The sequence below is a fragment of the Tripterygium wilfordii genome, chromosome 14 (genome assembly GCF_013401445.1).
Source record: "Tripterygium wilfordii isolate XIE 37 chromosome 14, ASM1340144v1, whole genome shotgun sequence".
Classification (NCBI taxonomy): Eukaryota; Viridiplantae; Streptophyta; class Magnoliopsida; order Celastrales; family Celastraceae; genus Tripterygium; species Tripterygium wilfordii.
The window spans coordinates 1-25,202 of NC_052245.1; the positions used below are offsets into that span (position 1 = coordinate 1).

General features: G+C 39.8%; 1 protein-coding gene, 1 long non-coding RNA gene and 1 pseudogene across 3 annotated transcripts; all 3 read left to right on the top strand.

The window, feature by feature from the left end:
* Positions 1–698: 698 nt before the first annotated feature.
* On the top strand, positions 699–5,444 carry LOC120015085 (the record flags this gene model as incomplete). The annotated part of the gene is made up of 5 exons (XM_038867307.1): positions 699–961; positions 1,851–1,903; positions 3,323–3,454; positions 4,211–4,326; positions 4,866–5,444. Coding segments are annotated over 5 exons (738 nt in total), but the record flags the coding sequence as incomplete, so codon positions are not given.
* A 263-nt stretch (positions 5,445–5,707) lies between these two features.
* On the top strand, positions 5,708–8,830 carry LOC120014860 (annotated as a pseudogene).
* A 13,623-nt stretch (positions 8,831–22,453) lies between these two features.
* Positions 22,454–25,094, top strand: LOC120014862. Of its 2 annotated transcripts, XR_005471644.1 has the most exons (4): positions 22,454–22,721; positions 23,652–23,758; positions 23,933–24,168; positions 24,951–25,094. It is a non-coding gene; the product is annotated as an uncharacterized LOC120014862 (long non-coding RNA). The 2 variants fall into 2 exon arrangements; XR_005471643.1 differs by lacking the exon at positions 24,951–25,094 and having other exon boundaries at positions 23,933–24,199.
* Positions 25,095–25,202: the final 108 nt, after the last annotated feature.

A 25,202-nucleotide genomic window follows, 5' to 3' on the forward strand; every position in this document is an offset into this window, starting at 1 on the left:
GTTAAAAAATCTCTCGTTTTTTTTTTGTGTATTTCAATTATTGTTTGGTTGAAACTAGTTTTTCTACTCAAAAATAATATAAATGCCCCTTCAAATTATGTACCAAACGGGGCCGAAAGCACTTTCTCCATGTTTTGGTCCGTTTCACCCGCCCTTTTCAGATACAAAAGCCAGCCAAAATACATAAAAATGCGATTTAAAAAAAAAAAGAAGCAAATTTCTCACTCTTTCTCGAGGGATTGCTTTGAATCTCTCTTCTTCCTCATCTGCAACCCCTAATTTATTGGTTTTTCTGGCAAGTAAGTGCCCTTTTTACATTCTTATGAAGTATATATATGAATTTTCTAATAAAAAGTTGCTTTTTCGGTTAGCCTTTTGTTATTTCTTAATCTGATTTTTTTTATCGAATTTCTGAACCTGTTTCCTTTTAAAAATCAGTTTTTATTTTTTCTTCTGTAAAATAGATTTTATTTGTTAAAATTTTTTTGTGGCCTTCGATATGCGATTTTGAATTTTGAGTTTTGCTGAACTTGGTTATAATTTTTGCACGGTCTAGGGTTTACGTGCATCGATAGTGGACTTTTGATCGATGAATGATTTCAGGATCTGAGCGAAGAATTGAGCTACTATGTCGACTAGAGAATCGTACGGCCTCGAGAACAATCATCAGAGTGCGACGGCAACTTTTTGGCTAACAGCATGAGGTTAGCCTTCAGCTGTTTACAAGACTCGAGGCTTTTGAAGCTACTTCTGACGCCGCTGCCGCAACTGTTGATGTCCCTGCCGTGACGCCCATACAGGAAAGGAGCGGCAAGCGGAAGCGTGCACGCCCAAGAAAGTATGCCCTCGATGGTAGCTTGACGCAACGTCCCCACGAGTCTTATCTCCTTCTTTCGTATGCGGGGAGGGTAGAGGCAGGCTTCCTGGGTCTGGCAGGAAACACATATGGCTGCCTACATGGGTAACATCCGTTTTTATTTTTTCATCCTTCAGTTTTAACTTTTTAGTATATATGCATGACTTTAAAAAAAAAAAAAAAATTGAGCCTTTATGGTTTTTACTTCTTTAATGATCCGAAAAAGCATTTTTTAAAATTAAATAAATAATTTTCTAATGCATAATAGAGATGATAATATTTTCAGTGCTTGGCTTTTGTGAGAACGGAACTTTAATATTAAGGTATGGGCTAGATGAGACACTGCCAAAGCAGAACTTTAATATACTTTGATGGTGGCTTCTGTTGGATTTAAAAAATTATCTCCTGGCTGCAATGACATTTATGCCCCTTGTTAGTTATTACAGTTATTAGTGTCAGCATCTCATTTTAAGATATGCATATCTAGTTCAAAATGGTCAGATATAGATTGTCAATAATCTTTCATTATTGAGGAAAGTTAATATAACTCTCATTTTTCACTTGATCTGCTTAAAATTATGATTAGCTTTTCCCAACCTGTGTGATCTTTTTGGAGCAATATAACCTTCCTTTCCCCCACTTTTACTTATATGTAATCTCTTGTTCTAATGAAAGTATGAAACTTGAAATATAATTTCAAAATAATGACTATTGTTATGTTGACAGAAACCTTGGTTTCAGCAAGTTATTTTATTCCCAAAAAAGAAAGAAAATGATTATAGGAGAATATTAATTACTTTTCATCATGTCTTGGTAATTGTTCACTTATTACAAAATTTCCGAAAGATGGCAGTTGATTCAAAAAAAATTTATTGTTGTATGAATGTACTATATTCTTCTTGCGCTGGTTATATGTTCAAGAATCTGGTCCTTTTTGCTGTTTCGAATTATATTATGTCACCATCACTGGATTTTAATACAATTTTGTTTGCAGGATCTACAGGAGTCGGGTTTACACCACATGTTATGATAGTGAAAGCTGGAGAGGTGCCCTTACAATTCATTGACTTCCATTTTATGCCATAAACAGATTTTCTTTTGGCTAATATAAATTTTATCTCATGCAAACAACAAATGAAACAGGGAAAAGAAAAACCCCAAAACTCACATCTGCAATCCCACATGAGATTATGAGGGGCATCCTTGAACCAGCCATGGCTATCTTGAGTCGTGATTTCTCGGCACTCAGACTAAGCCATAGTTCTTGCAGGTTACGGCAACACCCGTAACCTTAGCTTGCCAAATGTTTGTTTGATTCAATACTCTGCAACCATTCAATTGAATTTATTCACATTTATTAGAAAAAAAAGAACATTATGTCGGTGAAGTATTCTTTTAATACAGACTTGTGGATTTTTAGATCAAAATTCAATAAGCATTTGTGGATTTTTATGATAGCTTGAGATTATTTTTTTTCCCGTTGGTTTAATATTTAGGTTTTATTTTCCTATGCAAACATTTTTCGCTGTAGATTCTAACTAGCTTTGAAGCATAATTATGTGCATGGTAAATTAGGAGCATTATGGGTGCTACAAGAATTGTAATTGTGAAATATATCTTTTTAGTCGCAGCAATAATAGAATGGTTTGGATTTACATGTGGATGAGATAGGAGGAAAGGTTTGTTCATAGAATTGGGAATTAAAATTTGAAAACCATGCAAGTGGTAGAAGCAAATTGTATATTATTGGTTTTGATCCCGTTTTTGAATGTCAACCTAAAATAATGCAAAATAATAATCTAAATACTGAAGATCTTTACATTTTTTTAAATCTTTGTGCCATCTTCTCATATGAACATTTATGAATTTTCAATTTGTGTACCAAAATATTATATAGTCTAACTATGTAGGAGACAAATGGCCTTAGGATTCCTTGGAATTCCATATTTTTTAACGAGTGTAGACGTTAAAAATACTGTATGCTAATTAAGATGATCCTCTTCTGTAGAATAGGTGACAATTTTAAAATGCTGGAAAAAATTTTTGGTATCGATTTCTTTCAAAGTGATTATAGGCAAAATTACCTGACGAAGCAATTTCCACATTTGAATAGCGTGAATTTTTATATTGAGAGCTTCTAGAACTTTCATGAGGAAATGGAACATGAAGGTGTTGTATATTATTCTTGCTGTATATTTTTCCTATTTCTTTGAGCTTCTAGAACTTCCCTGAGGAAATGGAACATGATGGTGTTGAAACAAGATGGGTGCTACTAAACTTTTGTTGGCTGCTCTACTGGCCATCTTGTCCTTTGCCTTGAGTTGAGTACCTTGACTGAATTTAATGTGGCATAAGTTTCCATAGGTTTTGAACTTTGTTGTTGCTAGTCTTTGGCAATTGTAGTGTCTTTTTTTTCTTCACTCTCATGCTAAAAACTGATGTTGTTTTCTGACTTCTGATTTTCAGGATGTCTTATCAAAAATCATGTCGTTTTCGCAACATGGTTCACGAGCTGTTTGCGTCTTGTCAGCGACTGGTTCAATATCCAATGTCACTCTTCGTCAGTTCCCCACATCTGGAGGAACTGTTACTGTCGAGGTTTATTGAAAATTCTTGCTGCCTCGTTTTCTATTTTTTCTTTGAAATGCATTAAATGAGATTTGCAATTTTGCTATTCATCTATTTTGATGGATAACCATCTGAGGTACTTTGAAATGTTGGAAAGGAAAGAAAAGAAAAGAGGGTAGTTTTTGAATGGAGCAGTATTGAGAAAAGAGTACTTTTTTAGTGTAGTCGTCCATGCTAAGTTGGTAACTCATGGAAAAGTGCAATAAAATTAGCACGTCTGTCATCATTTATTTAGCACTTCTTGTCCTTTTATGAGACAATACCGCTTCCACAAATGGCCTTCGCCTCCACATGTGAAACATGTATTATTTGGTCTTCGCAGTACATAGATTGGCATTTTTTACAAGGAAATGGGGAGGGGGTTTTGAACTTGGGCACCCAAGGTATATATAGACTGTCCTTGCCATCCAACCGATGACTCAAGTCTTGATCTTCGCGGTTCATTAGACCTCACCTCATGGTTCAGTACACATTCTTGTTTTCATATCAAAAGACGTTGAAACCAATGACCATGTGTTAGTTTAGTTACCTTAGAAGAAGTATTCTCACTACTGCAACATAAAATGCATCACAGTGTCATATTGCTAATTTCCTTGAAGGGAAAATTGGCGTTGCAAGACAGATAATTGTGAATCTGTTTCATAGCCGATGAAGAATATGATTACATATGAATATCTGCTAATTTCCTTGAGATCTTGTCTTTGTCTGACTCATTTATCCTCTCAGAGAGTGCCGGTCAACCCAGCAGAACTGGTGGGTTTAGTGTGTTATTATCTGGCCCAAATGGTAACATATTGGGTGGTGGCGTGTCCGGGCTTCTAACTACAGCTTCCCTTGTTCAGGTTTCTTTCTATAATCATAATTTATGGCCTTTTCTCTGTTACTTCCTGCTGTATATTTGTGTATGTACTACTTTTCAAATATAATTATAGAGGCCGGCCGTATGGATATAGGACGTTGCTCAATGGTAGCCTGGAGGGCAAGTATTGTTTCGCAGTCAATTGGCCCCCATTACCTGCCAATTTTTATTTGTGAAGGAAAGTTATTGGATTTGTTTTGCTTTTATATCAGCCGGGTTACGCTATCCTGTCACTTTCTAATTTGCCGCGCCTTTAGAAAGTTGTGTTTCAGATAGCTATGTCAAATAACTCATGAACAATGGAATGGATCTTTTTCGGATGTCTCATCCATTCTTTCAGTGTCTTGGTAGTTTCAATTTTCAATACTGTAATGGAATAGATCTCCATATGATTCAAAACTACTGAACCCGTGTTTATTGGCACTCTGATTTGTGACTAACTTTAACTACCTGCTCGTGTAAGAATTTGCTGCCATTGCTGAACTTGGAGTAACTGATCAGTAATGTAATGGTTTGACGCAGGTTGTCCTTGGCAGTTTCAATGTAGAAAGTCAGAAAGCATCAAAGATGGGAAATAGTTCTGAGCCTATGTCAGCTCCACCAAGGCTTGTCCCCGGACCATCTGCAACATTCAGCCCACCATCGCATGGAACTTTCAGTGAACCATCTGCAACAACAGCAATCCTCAAGGCTTGACAAATATAAAATGGAAATAGAGCTACGGATGGGTTGCGCTTGTGTGCGTAAGTATGCTCTTCGCATGAGCTACAATCTTGGGTTGCTTGTCCATCCTTGACTGAAGAGCAAAGCTAATTAATGTAATTTATGAGTTTCACATAAGAAGTGATTAGTGAGAGTTCAGTTACCAAAAAATTCTATGGTTACCGAAAACAAGATTAGTGAGAGTTCCCTTTGAGGGATAGATTAAGTTAGGTTATGTTGTAGATTTTTCTTTTTGGGTTGTTTTAGTGAGGTTTGAGACATTGCTTTCATTTCTTTTTTGCGTAGTCATAGCCATACGAAAGCATTTCGTTTTCGGAACTTGTTTTGTGTGAAAGAACACAAAGCTCTGGAATTGTGGATGTGATGGTGTTGCTGAACCTACAAACAAATGCCATAATAAAAGTTGGAAACGTTTAGTTGATACTGTTCCATAAAAAGTCCAACTCGTTTGAAAGCCTAACGAGAAATCAATCGATATATTATTGAAATTAAAAGCTGATTTTGTAATATCAGTAAAATGGTGATCAGATAGAGATTATTGATAGGTGTATGGGAGCGGAGGAGCAGGGCACGTGAGGGGTGGGTCTGGTTCTGTATTTGAAAAAGGATTACAGGGAAAAACGGTTATGGCGTGAGTAGCAGACTAGCCAATGAATGCCAGCTGGTTACAGTTGGACGGTCCTTTCATTCCGGTGGACGCTTATCTAACCAACACGGGTGACCCATCGTCTTCTCGTCACCTGGCATTTCATGCCCTGTAGAAAATAGATTCATAACTACTGTGCATAACTAAGTGGCATTTCACCTGGACAAATTTCATATATGACAAATTTCAAGTCTCTCTCACGCGACATTCTCTCATAAAAATTCCCAAAGTAGAGGCAGCTTCAGACTTGCCAGGAAATGGTAATGGACATAGACGCATAGCTGGATTTCAGAGAAGACGCAGGAACTTCTGGATTTCAAGTGAAGCTCTTCCCTCGCATTTGCCCCTCGTCTCCCTCCAAATTACCTAAAGTCCTAAACTACCATCAATCAATCGCGAACTGGAACGGTTCGTCACTCACTTCTATTTCTGTTTGTTTCTTGGGAATTCGATCGCCTTCTTTCTATAATGCTTTACCAAACAAGGAGAGAAGATAACCTATGTTCCTCACTGTTTCAGTTGGATTTCTTTCTTTTTTTGTCTCTAGTCGACTGTTGTTCAGTGACTTAGTCGTTTTGTTTAGCTGTTGATCCGAAACATATCTGATTGACCGTTCTTCAATTGCTAACAACAGTTGCTGGAATCGGGAATCTACACTTAGAAATCGAAGAACAAGAGCAAGAAGACGACGAAGAAGAACATAATGGACACAAGGGCACTCCAATCTGTGGACGAAGCATTGGAGGAAATCACGAGAATCCTCAGATCTCTGCCGGCGAGGCCAGGGATCGAGGAGGTGGAGGCTGCTAAGGCCTTGATTTCGAACATGGAGAGAGAAGACCAGGTCAGTCTGGAACTCATTGGGAAGCAGATTAAGGGGCCCGACGTTCCCGAGGAGCTCTTCATGGTGATTCAGGAGATGCAGAAGAACCTCGTCTATTTCCAAAGCAAGGAGCAGAGGAGAGAGGCTCTCAAGTTGCTTGAACCTCGAGAACGTTCATGCTTTGTTTATCCAGAGAGCATCCAGATGCCTCTCAGGTTCCTCATCCAATGATTCCAGTAAGCCGACCACCACTTTCTCTGACGGTTCTGTTTCTGCTTCCATGATGGCAAGGAACAGTTTTGATGGAGTGAGTGTTCCTCGGGCTTCCATAAACAAGTCCCCTGCTAATGCTTCTTCAAGCTTATATTACTCGGAGAAAAATCCAGTTCAATCTTCTGAGTTGTTCAGTAGAGACGATAGTTTTGTCAAGAAGACCAAATCATCGTTTTATACTGATGGAATTGGTGTTGGACATGGTGTTTCAACCTCACCGCAGATACTGGATTCGACCTTAAAATCTACTCCCACATCAGGTGATTCTCTTCTTTGTGATTTTTAGGATTTTCTTTCATGATGAACAATTTAGTTCCGATTGAGCATTCAATTTTAAAAGTGAGCAATGCCCTTGATGAATTGATAATATGACTATCTAAGACTTCTTGGTTGATTTGTTCTGTAAATTGTTTAGGTCAAGATGGTGACAAGTTGAGTTTAATAAAACTTGCTAGTTTACTTGAAGTTTCTGCAAATAAAGGCACGAGAGATCTCAACCTTCAGGGCAAGTTGATGGATCAAATCAACTGGCTACCTGACTCAATAGGGAAGTTGTCGAATTTGGTTTCACTTAACTTATCAGAGAATCGGATGTGTCCTTGCCATCCCCTATCAGAGGCCTTTCAACCGTGACGAGATTGGATTTGCATTCAAACAGAATTGTTGAACTTCCAGATTCCATCGGGGATCTCCTAAACTTAGTGTTTCTAGACCTAAGGGGTAACCAACTATCATGTCTACCTGCTACTTTTGGCAGATTGGTACGCCTTGAGGAGCTTGATTTGAGTGCAAATAGGCTCTCTGCACTCCCTGAATCTATTGGTCTACTTGTCAGTCTTAAGAGATTGATTGTAGAGACCAATGATATTGAAGAAATACCTCATACCATTGGTCAATGTTTGTCACTAAAGGAGCTTTGTGCAGATTATAATAGACTAAAAGCCCTTCCAGAAGCTGTTGGGAAGATAGAATCCTTGGAGGTTTTGTCCGTGCGCTATAATAACATAAAACAATTACCAACTACAATGGCATCTTTGTCGAATATGAGGGAACTTGATATTAGTTTCAACGAGCTTGAGTCAATACCTGAGAGCTTGTGTTTTGCTACTACACTAGCTAAGATAAATGTGGGGAATAACTTTGCTGATCTGCGATCCCTGCCAAGGTCCATAGGGAACCTTGAGATGCTCGAAGAGTTGGATATTAGCAATAATCAGATACGAGTCCTTCCAGACTCTTTTAGGATGCTAACACACTTACGTGTCTTGCGCGTGGAAGAAAATCCTTTGGAAGTGCCTCCAAGACATATAGCTGAGATGGGTGCACAGGTAATTTGTGTTTTTTTATTCCATTACAAAGGGAAATGTTTCCGATTCATGGCTGAAATTCTCTCTCTTGGTTTTCCCAGGCTGTTGTTCAATATATGGTTGAACTTGTCGAAAAGAGAGATGTGAAATCACAACCCATTAAACAGAAAAAGAGCTGGGCTCAGATGTGCTTCTTTCAAAGTCTAACAAAAGGAAGCGCAATGGTGTTGACTATGTAAAAGCCTGAATCACAGCATTCGAACAAGAAACACAAGATAACCTTTTTGTTGGGTAAGTTTTGGAATCATTTTGTTTCTCTGTACCTCCAAGCTTCAATTTTTAGTTAAAATTGTCTTCGTGCCATGTAATAAGTTGAAGTTACCATGTTATCTTCTACAGTCAAAACATGTCGAAGTAGCTGGTTGCCAAAGGCTGGTGTGGTTTTGACATTTCTTTCGCAGGAACCTAAGCAATCATTCTGTCAAATAGGTACAGTGATGTCAACAATTCCTACATAGAATGAAATGGGAGTCGGTTTGTAAGACATTGCTCTGACTCTTTTCTTCTCAAACTGTAGATTCCACTCCTTTATTTGTTTTTTGTTTCTTAAAATTGTAATTTCATTTGCACGTCCATTGTGTTAAAGCTTTGATGTGTCTTATTCTTCTTCTCACATGAGAAGGCATAATATATAGTTACAATAATTCCACAATTAGTGAGATACTGAATCATCGTCCACTATATCAAAGGAAGTCCTAACAATTAGGAATATCAATTACATAATATGAATATTCTATTTCCTTAGTTAACACTCCCCCTCAAGTTGGTGCGTAGATATTCCCTAAGCCCAACTTGTTAAGCGAATCAAGAAACACCTTTGTAGAAACTGCATGTGTCAAAATATCTGCTAACTGTTCTCCTGACTTCACATATGGAATTTCCACTAACTTTGCCTCCAACTTCTCCTTGATGAAATGTCGATCAACTTCGACATGCTTAGTCCGGTCATGCTGGACTGGATTGTCTGCTATCTCTCTGGCAGCTTGATTGTCACAAAACAACTTCATGGGTTTCTTAGGCTTGAAGCCAATTTCGGTGAGAAGAATGCGTATCCATAATAACTCACAAATACCGTGTGCTATTCCTCGGTACTCAGCTTCCGCAGAGGATCGCTCCACTACATTCTGCTTTTTACTTCTCCAAGTCACCAGATTACCTCCCACAAAAGTAAAGTATCCAGACGTTGATCTTCTATTAATAAGATTTCCAGCCCAATTTGCATCAGTGTATCCTTGTACCTCTGTATGTCCTTGTACCTCCATGTGCCCATGCTTTCTAAAAAATAAACCCTTGCCCGGGGTTCCTTTGAGAATAACTTAGTATCCGCATCACAGCAGCCATGTGATCCTCGCTTGGTGTATGCATAAACTGGCTTACTACGCTTACTGCATATTGATAGGTGTGATAATACCTATTGTTTTTGGTAGGAATCTCCCCCTCTTAAGCTTCCTTTAAATAAATAATGAGTGTATTTATGTTTTGATTTGTATTTTTTGATAGGTTGATTGCGGTTTGGATGAAAAGTGATGAAAAAAGGGCTGAACTGAAGAAAATGTCCACCGACCTTCGTGTGTTCAAATACTTATAACTTTTTGTCACGTTATCGGAATCAAGCGAAATAAAAGGTATTGGAAACTAGACATCTCAAGCTTTCCGTAGACGCTAAAATCGTGCAAATCGGACGTCGTATGGAGATTTTGGAATCATTCCACGCCTAGGCGCAATATTTGTGCACGCCCCAGTATCACTTGTGCACGCCCAGTCCAGCGAGTTGGGACGTGAATTTGAAGTTGTGCACGCCTAGGATTGCGCCTAGGCGTGCGCCTAGGCGTGAATACAACGCGCCTAGGCGCACAAGACAGTTTTTTTGGGATGTTTTAATTCGCGAACTTGCCGAGCCGCACGACACTTTTAGACCTAGAACTGAGTTTCTGGAGAGCGAAACCAGAGGGGGAAGGCGACTCTTGGAGCTAGGAGGAGAGATTCTTCAGCTCAACTTGGATCTACTCAACTAATTGGGTTCATTCATGATTTTCTCATCTCTCCTTTTGTGTTTTTCTCTCATTATGTGTAACTAAATCTCTTGTGCCAAGGCTAGGTTTGAAGCCTTGGGTTTGATGACTTTGTTTATGACTTGATTTACATATATATGAGTTGATTTGGGTATAAATCTTGTGTTTCTATGTTTGATTGCAATTTCTTCATGCTTGTGGTGTTTGGCCAACACCTAGGTTTTTTGGATGAAATTGTTTGGAGAATTTGCTTAGACAATAATATGTCAAGTAGATTGTGCTTCTTGAAACACTTGATTATGAATGTGTCTCCCTTTAATTAGATGACAATTTGTATGAATCCTAATCTCCATAGAACTTCATGAATTCCTATGCATGTTTAGACCAATAGGATGGCTAGAATGTATTTAGGAATATCCGACCTAGACCAATAAGATGGCTAGTAATCGATTTTAGGGAGATTCGACTTAAGTGCGCTAAAACCGACTTAGGTACGGATTCGTTATGCCCGAATTAGCAAATATGTGTGTGAATTTATGTCATTCCAAGTCATTTCCCAAGGGGGATTCCGAAGCCTTGGTGTTCATCTCATATTTGTTAAATCATCTCATTTGCATTAGTTGCATCCTAATTCTAAGAAAATACCAAAAACACTTTGCTCTTTGCTTGTTTTAGTTTAATTACCAAACCAAACAATCTTGAGTTGAATTTTACTTTTGATTGCATTGTCCATATATACATACAAATAGACATTTGGATTAAACATAACACCGTCCCTGTGGATTCGACCCTTGCTTATCATTGTGCTGTAGTCGCCGACTAGTACACTTGCTAGTAAGGTTAATTTAGACCCAACACATACGCAATATCCGGCCTTGTTAGTGACAAGTATATTAATCTTCCGACTAGCTTTTGATATCGCTCCTTATTTGTTGGGACTTGATTTGGAAAAATTCCCAAGTGATGGTTCTGTATAATAGGAGTATCAGCCGGCTTGCAGTCTAGCATACCAGTATCTGATAAAAGGTCTAGGATATATTTTCTTTGAGACAAATTTATTCCTTCTTTAGAACGAGCAACTTCAATACCAAGGAAGTACTTGAGTCCTCCTAAATCTTTCATCTCAAATTCTGAAGACAATTGTTTTCTGCAACAACTCAATCTCTCGCACATCATCTCCTGTAACAATCATATCATCCACGTATATAATAAGCAGAGTTACCTTATCACCTTTGCGTTTGATAAATAAGGTATGGTCTGAGTTTCCCTGCTTGTACCCCCATTTCTTCATCGCTTGAGCAAATCTCCCAAACCAAGCTCTTGGAGACTGCTTAAGTCCGTACAAAGCTTTATGTAGTCTACAAGTCTTTCCCTGGGCATTCGGAATTCCAAATCCTGGTGGAAAATCCATATACACTTCCTCCTTCAAGTCTCCATGTAAGAAAGCATTCTTTACGTCGAACTGCTTCAAAGGCCAATCAAAATTTACTGCCAAAGAAAGTAAAATTCTTACTGTATTCATCTTTGCAACAGGAGCAAACGTCTCCTGATAATCAACACCAAATGTTTGTGTATAACCTTTGCCACGAGTCTCGCCTTGTACCTGTCAACTGATCCATCAGCATTGTGTTTGACAGTGAACACCCATTTGCAACCCACCGGTTTCTTTCCCTTAGCAAGTGTGACTATACTCCATGTCCCATTCTTCATTAAGGCCTCTATCTCAACTTCCATGGCTTCTCTCCATTTTGCATCCTTCAAAGCTTCTTCTGCTCATGTAGGTACTCGAATGTCATCCAACTGTTTGACTAGCGCACAGTATGATGGTGGTAGTCGATGAGTTGAGATGTAATTTGCAATCGGGTACTTGGCCTTGACCTTCCCTTCTGGAGAGTACCTGTCAGGTGGTTTTCCACTATTCACTACACATCTCGGGTTCAGATATACTTACCTCATGGATATCCGGTTGAGCAGGAGTCAAGGAGTGTACTTGAGAAGAGGGTTCTTCCACAGATGGCTCACCAGATTCCACATTATCTTCGGCAGGTCCAGTTTGCAGGTTATTCTCCTCTTGGTTATTCACAGGTTCAGCTGTTTCACGGTCCATAACAGGTTCAGCAGTTCCATGCAGGCCCTCTGTTTCACCAGAATCATTTCCCATGCAAAACCGGCCATAGTCTTCCATACGTGACTGCTCCCCATGAGGACTATGGTGGGTTCGGCTAGGTGGAAAAAATAAGGAATCCTCCGAGAAAGTGACATCCATCGTGACATACATGTGTTGAGTAGGAGGATGGTAGCACAAATATCCTTTTTGTTGAGGACTAAACCCAAGAAATAGACACCGCAATGCACAAGGATCCAACTTACTTCTTTGATTTTTATGGAGATGAACATAGGCTGCACAACCAAATACTCGCGGTTCCAATTTTAGAGAGGAGCACACTGGGACATGATCTCCTAGAGTTGCCAAGGGAGTCCGAAAATTAAGAACACTAGAAGGTAATCGATTCATTACATATACCGCATAAGTAACTGCAAAGTTCCAATAGGTTTGTGGTACTCCAGTGCCAATCAATAGAGCACGTGTAGTCTCAAGAATATGCCTATTCTTCCTTTCTGCAACTCCGTTTTGTTGTGGAGTTTGTGGACATGTAGTCTCGTGAAGAATTCCGTTTTCCTGGAAGAACTGAACAAGATCATGGCTAATATATTCTCCACCGTTGTCCGATCTGAGTACCTTAATAGGAAGAGAGTATTGAGTCTGAACCATGTGAAAAAAAACTTTGAATATTCTACTCACATCACTCTTTTGTTTCATAGTATATAACCATGTCATCCTAGTGCAATCATCCACAAATGTTACAAACCACCGAATCCCAGACTGAGTAGGAACGGGGGAAGGCCCCCAAACATCAGAGTGAATTAATTCAAAAGGGATACTTCTTTCATTAGAGCTAGTAGAAAACTGAGTACGATGGCTCTTCGCTAGTGTGCAAACATTACACTCAAAAGAAGATGCGAAAATATTTTGAAATAAAGCAGGAAGTATCTTGCGTAAATAACCAAAAGAGGCGTGACCCAGTCGACGATGCCATAGTTGGATAGTCTTCATCCGGACGCTATCATGACTCTGAACTTGACATGCACGTCCTAATGTAATATCTTCCACATAGTATAACCCCCTCTTCTTAGTACCACGCCCAATGATCTCCTGTATCCGAATATCCTGAAGCAAGCAAAACATTGGAAACATGAGTACAATACAATTTAATTGTTCAGTAACCTGACCCACAGACAATAAGTTACTAGATAGTTCGGGAACAAGTAAGCAGTTATGCAATGAAATAGTGCGAGTAAGTTCAATAGATCTTGCGGCAGAAACTGGGATAATATTTCCACTAGCTGTAATGATGTTGTCCCGTGGAGGGGAATGCTGGGACTTGAGGAGAGTCGGATCATAGGTCATGTGATCAGTAGCACCTGAGTCTATGATCCACCCTGTATCACGTGTGGCAGAGCTAAGTAAAGCAGTGCCCATATTACCTGTGTCGTTACCTTCATCAGGAGATACTATACTGAGTAAAGATAATTTATTCTCTGGATCAGTTGACTCTTCACTGCCATGTCCCGGTTGCTATAGCAGCAATTCCAGAACTATTCCCGGCCAATTTTGCTTGACCAGCTCTCTTGTTTTCCCCTTCCTCGATTCTGCTTTCGACGTTCCAGGAACCAATCTGGGTAACCATGAATCTCAAAAACACGTCTCCTTCGTATGACGTGTTCCCTTACAGTGGCTACAACGGAGTTTTTCTTTTTCAGATTCCTCCAAATCACGTAGGTTACGTGGAGGTCCGTTGAGATGAGACTTGCTAACCATGGCCATGGACGAACCATTGTCAGAATTTTTTCCTCCAAGCATAGTGAGTTGACGTTGTGCTTCTCGTCGAACAGTGTTAAAACACTCTTCAGCGCTAGGAACTGGTTTCATCCGAAGAAGGTCCCTCCGGATTGGGTCGAATACATCATCTAGGCCAGCAAGGAAGTCATAAACTCGGTCTTGTTGGATCTCCTCCTTCCGGGTTTTCACATCAGCCGGACAAACCATCTTGTTTGGGCGCCGCATATCGATTTCTTGCCACAAGCCCTTCAACTCAGCAAAGTATAGATTAACTGGTCGGCCATTCTGTCTCGTCCTTGTTGCCTTGCAACGTAATTCGTAGAATTGGGATTCATCCTCACCATCGTAAACATTTGTGTGACACTTTCCCAAATATCTTTAGCCGTTGGGAGGTCAATAAATAATCCAAGAAGGTGTGGATCCATGGTTTTCAGCAACCATCCACGCACAAGAGCATCTTCAGTACGCCACTTTATGTAGTTTGAATCTGTCACACTAACTGGTGAAATCTGGCCAGTTAAATACCCGAGTTTGTTTTGGCCCGCTGCATGAACTTCCATCAAACTTGACCAGATTTTAAAGTTCATATCATTCAGCCTGAACCCGAACGGAAGGGATTGTGTGTTATTTGATTCATTCAACTCACTTGGCACACCTGCGGGAGTGCTTGTGAATTTGTTCTGCTCTTGCAAGGTGATGGCTCCATCTTCTGCCATTAGGAAAGTATGGTTTGGTGATGAAGTTTTAAAGATGAGTACGGATGGTGGAGAAAGGTGCAGCGGCGGAAGGGTTTCGGTGAGGCTTCGATACCATGTTAAAGCTTTGATGTGTCTTATTCTTCTTCTCACATGAGAAGGCATAATATATAGTTACAATAATTCCACAATTAGTGGGATACTGAATCATCGTCCACTATATCAAAGGAAGTCCTAACAATTAGGAATACCAATTACATAATATGAATATTCTATTTCCTTAGTTAACACATTGTAGTATTGAAATGTATTTGAGTTGTAGTTGTACTATTGAGCCGAAAAATATTAAAGGAAGGTTTAGTGTTGTATTATGTATGGGTTCCTTAATTCAATGAAGTATCATCCATAATCTCCTTTTGGATATTCACAATTGCAAATATAGGGAATCAATATTTCTTTGTGTATGCTGGCTTGCTCTCAAGGATGGTTATATGAGTTTATGACGTTACAATAAAGCAGTGAGAGTAGCTGGCCAGAAACACCAGAGCACAGAATAACCCGTCTAAGATGTAAATTGCATTAGCTGAAACCATCTTATTTTTCCTAAACATCCATAGGCGTAGCCATCGACATCGCATTTGTTTATCTTTGTTATAGATGATTAGATAAAAGTGGGGTGAAAAGTGAAAACCCGTGGAGCTGTCTGTGATCCTTGAAAAGCCACCTACCTATCCCGTTTGTGTCATGGGGAAAAGATGATGGTCATTGAGATAGTGGCCCAAATAGTTGAAGAGGTCGAATGACTGGCATCTATCAATTGCACGAGTCCACGTTGTGGCCAACAAGGGGCCATCTTAAATTAGTTATTGGCTTCTTTATTGCTGCTTGTGCTGCCCTTTCTTTCTGTTTTTTGGCTGTCACAATTGGAGATGAGTTGCCTAACTGGATAGCGTCCGTCTTGTTTAGCCCGACGCTCATGCTTATAATCTTTACTCTTTAGCATGATGGTGTCAGTAATTGGGCCAAGCCAATGGATTTCAAATTTATTACGGGCTGATCCATTTTAAACTATGTGTTGGGCACAAAATCCAAACAAAGAAGTATCAATTAATATACATGCCACACCAGCATATGAATAATACGCATTGCGCAATAATGAACCGTGCCTGTTAATCTTTTGATGCCTGTTAGTCTTTGGCAAGGCAACCAGTAAGTGGGGTGTATATTCAAAATAGTTTCTCTTTTGCAGCTTTCTTGTTATATTTTTGTCAGACAAATATTCTTCATATTTTTTTAGCTCATGTTCTGGTTAATTTGTTTTGATTGAGGTTGGTTCTTTCTTATTGTTTCTTCACGGCTTCAGTTTGAGAACTCATGTGAGGTTGGGGTATTCTCCAAGCTAACAAATGCATACTGTTTGGTTGCTCTTGGAGGATCGGACAACTTCTATATTTATTTATCTCTCTCTAGTAGTTACAGAGCCATTTGTGCTTTTAGTGCATTAAAATGATAAAAAGCCATTCGAAATCATCAATAAAATAAAATAAAAAAGGGTGATATATAGGACTATCCCTTGCATACGGTGCGTTTGAGGCCGAGTTAGGTGAGGTTACCCCAGTAGTTAAAACCTTCATTGCAGGCACGAGGGTCATTGAGCGGCTTCGCGCTGGTTCTTATTTTTTCTTTGGCGCCTCGTATATATATAAATATAATGCTTGTGATGGTGATCTTCAATTGATTGGAATTTCGGTTGATTGCTATTTCTTAATTTGCTTTTGATGGCAGGAAACAAGAATGGGCTTCTCTTGCCACACAACACAACTGACCAAGGTGATTCTCAATTCATATATAGTTTGATTGATGAGCTTCTTTTCTTTTCAACTACTGGTATTCTTCGTATTGGCATTATTTACCTTGCTTGTTTTCTGGTGACAGAAGTTCCAGCACTTGAGAAACAGCCTACCAGATCAAGTTGTATTTCAAGCCCGTCGATGAAAGACTACCTGCAATAGGAAACTGCATAGCATGCAATGACCATGTGGCAGTTACACATACTGATTTTGATTGGGTTATCTCTGTACATACATCATATTACTCTCTTTTGTGTAAGTTTACTGATTAAGAGTCAGATCTCTAGGCTTTCTATAAATAGTTTTTGCATATGTTTTATGCTAGTGGAGATTAGAAAAAAGTACATTGTGAGCAAACAATTACCAAGGCCTTCGGCAATGGTGTAGCGCAATTGATGTAGTTCTCGCTAGTTTATTTCTCAGCTGTCTCTCTTTTATGCTCCTAGCTGTAGCATCTTTGGGTCTCCAAAGGGAAAATTAACCCTTTCACTCATGCAGTTAACTGTTGGAATCTATACTATATATTAAAATGGGTGAGGCAATCTTGGCTTACCGACACCTGTCCCGTGGTACTGTCCTGGCGAGTTGTATTTCATTTCTATGCTCGCGTGTTTTAGGGAGTTGATGGCATATTCATGTGGTTTTGTATCATTTATCCAGGATTTTTTTTTGTAATTATATTCCAAGGCCAACTTTTGCTGCCTCACCAGTCACCTTACGATTAATAGTGTTGACACGTCACGCACACGTGTTCAACAGCACTCTCGCTTCTTTTTTCCCTCTACTTTTCCTTTTCTCAATAACCATCTCTCTCTGTGTAAAGAAAACAGAGAAAAAGAATTGTGTATGGTGTTGAGAAAATTGTATGTTCATTTACATCTATGTTAGTGATATATATAGGAGAAGAAAACACTAAGTCAAGCCTAAACAATGGCAAACAACTAGAAACATTGCCTAATTTATGCATGCATTTAAGGTAATGGAATCAATAATATATTCTCTTTGATATCCTCCTTGATATCCTCCTTAACATGCTCTTTGATATCCTCCTTAATATCCTCCTTAACATCCTCTTTAATTTCCTCCTTAATACTCCCCCTCAAGTTGGAATAGATGTTGACTATGCCCAACTTGCTAAGTAAGATGGAAAATTGTGGGACACCTACAGCCTTCGTGAAAATGTCTGCCGGTTGCTTCGAGGTTGAGATGTGAAATGTCTTGAGTAAACCGGCCTGAATTTTTTCTCTTACAAGATGACAGTCAATCTCTATGTGTTTCGTTCGTTCGTGAAATACTGGATTTGACGCTATATGTAATGCTGCTTGATTGTCACAATACAACCTAGCTGGTTGTGGATGCTTGATTCCAAGATCACATAGAATGTACTTTAACCAAGTTATTTCACAACATGCCGAAGCCATGGAACGATACTCTGCTTCCGCGCTTGAGCGGGACACTGTGTTTTGTTTCTTAGTTTTCCAAGAGATCAGTGATTGTCCGAGGAACATGCAATATCCTGTGGTGGAACGACGTGTGTCTCGACATCTAGCCCAATCCGCATCGCAAAAAGCATTCAGCTGTATCGGACTAGTGGCAGAGAATAAAATACCTTGTCCGGGGGCTTGCTTGATGTACCGCAATACTCGGTAAGCTGCTTCCAGATGTGGAGTACGGGGCTTATCCATGTATTGGCTAAGAATATGGACAGCATACACTAAGTCTGGGCGAGTAAGTGTCAAGTATATCAACCTTCCAACAAGTCTTCGATAAGAAAAAGGATCACTGATGCACTCTCCATCAGTCTTGTTGAGGGATAAATTTTGTTCCATAGGAGTGTTGACTGACCTAGCAGCAAGGTAGCCTGCATCCTCCAGTATTTCAAGGGCATATTTACGTTGTGAAATAGCAATCCCCTTGCTAGAACGTGCAATCTCTATACCCAAGAAATATTTCAACTCACCGAGATCCTTCAACTTAAATTGTCTCATGAGACCATTTGTAACTTCCTCAATGTCTTGCAGACTATTCCCTGTGAGGATGACATCATCAACATAAACAAGAAGTGCAGTGAAGATGCTACCTCGGGTTCGGATGAAGAGTGAATAGTCCGACTTAGATTGATGAAAACCAGCAAGTTTGAGTGCTGTAGACAATTTTATTAACCATTGGCGGGAGGCTTGTTTGAGCCCGTACAGAGATTTGTGCAACTTGCATACACGAGTCTCCCCCTTTCGTCCGAAACCCTGAGGTAGGGACATATATACTTCTTCCTCAAGATCGCCATGGAGAAACGCGTTATTGACGTCAAGCTGACGAAGATGCCAATGTTGGGTGGCAGCCACGGCAAGAAGGAGACGGACAGTAACAAGCTTGGCAACTGGGGCAAAAGTCTCCCTGTAATCAAAACCTTCAATCTGACTGTAACCTTTGGCAACCAACCGTGCCTTGTAACGTTCAACCGTGCCATCAGGATTGAATTTGATTTTGTAAACCCATTTGCAGCCAACAGGTTTCTTGTGCGGTGGCAGTGGTTGGAGGGACCACGTACCATTTTCTTGGAGAGCCTGAAGCTCTTGGTCCATAGCATGGCGCCATTGGGGGTCCTTGACAGCTTGGGAAAAGGTGGTGGGTGTTTTGATGGCTGAGATGGATGTGGCAAAGGCCCTGTGGGAAGGAGACAAGTTATCATAGGATATAACATGAGATAAAGGGTGAGAAGTACCTGTATGTCCAGCCAATGATGGAGGCGATGACGGTGGATCCCGAGTGGGCAATGAAACCTCCACATGGTAGTGTTGAAGATAACTGGGAGCATGGGTTGTGCGGCGTAGCCGAGGTGCGGGTGTGGAGGTGGGATTAGGGTGTGGCGGAGACATAATGGGGTCAAGTGTGGTAGTGGTGTCACTATGGAATGATGTGTTTGGTGGAATGTTAGGTGTGTCTGAAGGAATGGGCATGGCACTCGGTGCAGGTGTCGGTAATGGGTCAATAGAGACCATTGGAGTGGGAAACAACGTGGAATTGGGGGGAGGGGAAAGAGTGGCAGCGGAAGTAGTGTAGGGAAATAATTGTTCATGAAAAACAACGTCCCGAGAGATGAATATTTGACCAGTTTCGAGATTGTAAACGCGGTATCCCTTGGTACCATATGGGTATCCAAGGAATAGGCAACGGATAGAACGGGCATCAAATTTAGTAGGACGAGTATGGTGAGTGGAGGCAAAACACAAACAACCAAACACACGTAAATGTGTATAAGAAGGTGTTTTGTGAAAGAGAATTTCGTATGGAGTTTTACCTTTAAGAACAGGAGTGGGAGTACGATTGATGAGATAAGCAGCGGTAAGGATGAAATCTCCCCAAAAAAATTTAGGAAGGTTGGCTTGAAAAAGTAAGGAGCGGGCAACATTTAGAAGGTGACGGTGCTTGCGTTCGGCTACTCCATTCTGTTGTGGGGTGGAAACACAAGTGGTTTGATGCATAATCCCTTTTTCAGAGTAGAAATTATGCATGGAGAATTCAGGGCCATTGTCACTCCTAATGACTTTGACGCGAGTAGAAAACTGTGTTTCAACATAGTTTATGAAGGAAAGAAGAGATCCACGTGCATCGGATTTGCTATGTAATAGATAAATCCAAGTACAACGAGAAAAATCATCAACAATTGTAAGAAAGTATTTTGCCCCATTGAGTGATTGGATATGGTATCCTCCCCAAATGTCAACATGAATTAATTCAAATGGAACTTTCGTAGTAATAGAACTCAATGGAAAAGAATTATGAGTTTGTTTGGCAAGAGGACAAATGGCACAATCATCAACTGAACAAAAATGAATATTTTTGGTAGACAAAGATATGGCCCGTAGGCTTTTGTTAGATAAATGACCTAAACGTTGGTGCCATAAATGGGATGAGTTGGAAGGTGTAATTGTTGAGGCGGAATAACACCCAGATATCCTCGCAACGTCCAAGTAATAAAGCCCATTGCGCTCAGTTCCCATCCCAATCATCTCCCCCGATCGTTGGTCCTGAACAATGCAAGACACATCAGTAAAAATTGCAGAACATGGGGATGTTTTGGCTAATTTGGCTACTGAAATTAAGTTTAATCGGAATGATGGAACACATAAAACATTATAGAGCACAAGATTATCAGAAAACCGTATGGTGCCTATATGTGTTATGGGAGCAATGGCATGATTGGGCAAGTATACATGACGATTACGAATTGGTGTCTTGGTGGTCATAAGAGTGGATGAGCAGACCATGTGATCTGTAGCACCTGTATCAAAAATCCATTCCTTATGTGGAATAAGAGAGTTTGCACAAACTGTGTTACCTGAAACGTTGCTCATTGTAGTTGCCGCATTCACTTGACTAGCCATGTTTCCTACTTTGTTTTGATCAATAAGAGCAAGGAGATCATGATATTGATCTGCCGTGAGGTTGTAGGAAGGTGGTGTGCTGTCAGTATTGTCTGGTTGAAAACTTACATGATAAGCCTTTGAACGAGAATGAGAGTTTGTGTTCAAATGATTACTCTTATCACCGTGAGAGTTGGCCCTCTTAAGCTTGCGGCAAATGTCAATTGTGTGACCTTTGTGTCCGCAGTAGTCACATTTTAAGTGTGCCCGACAGTTTTCAGTGGAGTGACCAGTAAGGTGGCAACGGTGGCAACGGATAGTGGAGAGGTGGGACAAAGGAGCTTTCCCTGTATGATTGAACCTTTCTCTAGCGGTGAAAGCTGCTGCCTCTGATGCTTTACCCAGACCTTGTGAGGAGATGACTCATTGTTTTTCGTCTTGATTGACAAGAGAGAACACTTTGTTAGCAGGAGGTAGTGGATCCATGAGAAGAATTTGACCACATGCTGCTGCATAAACCTCATTGAGTCCCATAAGGAACTTGATGGTACGTTGTGTCTGTTGGTATTGATGTAGAGTCTTGGCAATATCCCCACTACAAAGTGGTAGAGGACAAAGTGCATCTCGTTTGTCCCAGAGACTTTTGAGCTTGGTGTAGTATTCACCAATGGTCATGTTGCCTTGCAAGCAATCATGGATTTCCTGCTCAATGTGAAAAAGGTACACACTGTTGGTGGTAGAGAGTAGTTCCTTTAGTTCATTCCAGACGGCAAGAGCACTATCATTGTACATGACGCTTTGTCCGATTGCAGGGGTTACTGTGTTGAGGATCCATCCTTTGACAAGAAGATCACAACGAGTCCATTGCTTTACCTCTGCCGTGGATCCTGTGACAGGTTTGGTCACGGTTCCATCGATGAAACCGTCTTTGTTCTTGGCAATAAGGGCCATGAGCATGGCATGACTCCAAAGAGGATAGTTCTCTTGATTCAGCGATTGGGTCACCAGGATAAGACCAGGTTGGTCCGAGTGGTGAAGATAGAGAGGATCACTTGGATCATCGTGCCTATGGTTTTGCATCTTGGTTATCTCAGATTTTTCTGGGTCATTGTTGTCGATCTTTGCCATGAGTGTGGAGGCAAGGTGAAATAATGATTTGCAGTTGATGTTGTTTTACAGGAAGGGTGAAAGCCTAAGCTCCGATACCATGTAAAGAAAACAGAGAAAAAGAATTGTGTATGATGTTGAGAAAATTGTATGTTCATTTACATCTATGTTAGTGATATATATAGGAGAAGAAAACACTAAGTCAAGCCTAAACAATGGCAAACAACTAGAAACATTGTCTAATTTATACATGCATTTAAATTAATGGAATCAATAATATATTCTCCTTGATATGCTCCTTATATCCTCCTTAACATGCTCCTTGATATCCTCCTTAATATCATCCTTAATACTCTGCTTCATGGGTTTACAACATGAATCTTTGCTCCAAGTTCCTAATCTTCGTGCGGAGGAGGAACGGGAGGCTTCTGCGATAGCCGCCGTGGAGAAATCCTTCAGTTTCAAAGCGAAACAACCTATTGAGGTTGATACCCTAAGCAGCACGAGTGAACTTTTGATTTCAAGACTTCTGCCGGCGATTCCAAAGGCAAATCCTTTCGTTATGGCTCAAAAAAGTTGAGAGATGCTGATCAAATCTGAATTTCTGGGTAAATTTGGTATTTCTCAAGGATCTTGCTTTGTTGGTTTCGGTTTCTATCTGATCAGTAGCAAGTGGGGCAAAAGGGGGTCTTTGGTGGTCTTTTTTGTTTTGTATTTGTGGTATTGATTTGTAGGGTTTTTTCATTATGTGTTGGGCAGTTGAATTAGGTTAATAATTGATTGATTGTGATACAAGGATTGGCAAACAAGTGAATTCGTGGTAGTCCTAGAAAATATTCGATGAGTTGATGTTGATATATGAATTAGTAGTGTTGATTCCGTTTTTGTTTCCTCATTTGGACCATGCTACTGCAGAATTGGCATGACTATTTCATGGTTTCCACTACAACATGATTCCCATTTGTGTAGGTGATGAGAAATTAATTTTATAGTTGTACGTGGTTACAAACTTGGGAAAAGAAGTGATGTAAACAAGAAAAAGGAGACAAGCAGGTAAGTGGAAAATTTATAGAGGAAAATAATACAAAGGAATCAAAAGGGGGATGGGAGAGGGGCTGAGAAAGAAAAGAGAGGGGGGAAGCTGGGGTGAGAGATTCGATTAAAAAAAGAGAGTAACAAGCAAAAAGAAAGAAGATAAGTAGAAAATTTTATAGGGATGAAAAACATAGAGGAACAAGAAGGGGAAGGGAGGGAGAGTGGGATGGAGGGATCAAATTATAGAAAAAAGAAGAAAGTAGATGAAAAGGAGGAGAGGAGACAAAATAGATAGACATAGAGGTTAAAGTAGAAATTGAAGGGAGAGGGAAAAAACAAAGGAAGTACTCATGTGTTTGGGGAAGAGACATGTCCTCAGGAATGTTAAAGGAAAAATCTTCCAATATGGATGCTTTTTGTGGCTTTAGTTTGTTGGATGCTTTTTTTATTAGTTGGAATCCGAAGATCTATATATTTAGGGGGTCTAAATGCTGGTCTTTCTATTTTTCCAGGTGCCTTTAGAAGGCTTCAGTGCACTTCAAGGAATTTTGGGTTCACATAAGTTTCAGATACACAAGGCATATAGCAGCCATGATCACTTGCCATCTGCACATACTTGGTAATTTACAAATTGTAGTTGTACGTGAGTTTATATGAGTTGCACACTTGCATGTTTTATTATGCTTGATTGCTTGCTTTAAGACCTGTCAAAAGTTGACCATCTCCTTCAATTTTAAATACTACATATTGGCATATGAAAAAATTGCTGATTTTGATTAATTAATTCTTGCAGATTCAATCAGTTGGTTTTACTTGAATATCCCTCCAAGGAATTTCTAGAGGAGAAACTTTTGGTTGCAATTCATGAAGGCAATGAAGGATTTGGATTTGGTTGAGTATTATGAATGGGGATTATGTAGATAAGGTCATATGTGAGACAAGTTGTAAGTAATGGGAAAAGAGCTCTGGTATAAGGTTTGATCCTGGGAAGTTGGGTTGATACATGTTAACATACTTGCTGATTTAATGGTTAGTATATTGTTGTCCTGCTATTTTTCTTTTTTGGTATTGATTGTGGATAATGGTGAGAGAGGAATATTGGATAGCATGAGGGAAAAAGAAGAAACTGCCTCAAAGTTGGTGAACAGTCATGGTAGAGGGGTACAGGGAGTCGAGATGGTTTTTTTGTCGCACCTATCTGATTTGTTTTCATTTGAATTTCTTATGCATTTCCAATTATGCAGAAATTAAGATGAATTTTATGTGAAAGACATAGAGAAATGGTATGCCCTCTTTGGCGTACAGTGAAGGCACTGAAAGAGATGAGATGGCGATTGGCAAACAGCCAAAGATAGTTTGTAATTCCAAAGATGGTTTGTAATTTTAGGAAGGATCCGTGTGGCGGATAAAGGAATTTGAGGGTGTTGGGTCTTGGTTTGTTCAGTATCCGTTTGAGTAAAATTACACTGAATCCCAGCTGTAGAGAAGACCATTACTTATGGAGACATGAGAGATACTGATTATGGAAATCAGTTGTAAGATTAAAAAAAAATTTGATAAATGATTAGATATTTGACTGACTATATATAGATGGTTTTACTTACAATCAAGTGTTTACAGTTATGAAGGAAAATCAAGTTTTTATAGTTACTAACCTTGATGCATGATATTATTCAGCGCATTGAGCTGCGCCGATCGCCATCGGCGCAGCGACGATGCTAGTTTTATTGATGATGCATTGTTTTGAGAGTAATCGCCCCAGATGTTCAGTGGCTGTAATGTATGCATTTTTCTTGTGTTATTTTGATTAGGAAACAGAGGAGTTGATTGCACATGTTATTGGAGGAAAAGTTTTTAGGCAGACTACTACTGGTAACATACTTGTTGGCGGGCTATTGTACTTTCTCCAATAAAATAACAACAGATGTGAGACCAAATTCAATGAATTTCGGTGAAGGTACATGTTATTGGAGGAAAAGTTTTTAGGCATACTACTACTGGTAACATACTTGTTGGCGGCTAATGTTACTTAGTGCCTTTTGCGAATGACAAATGATTTGAAT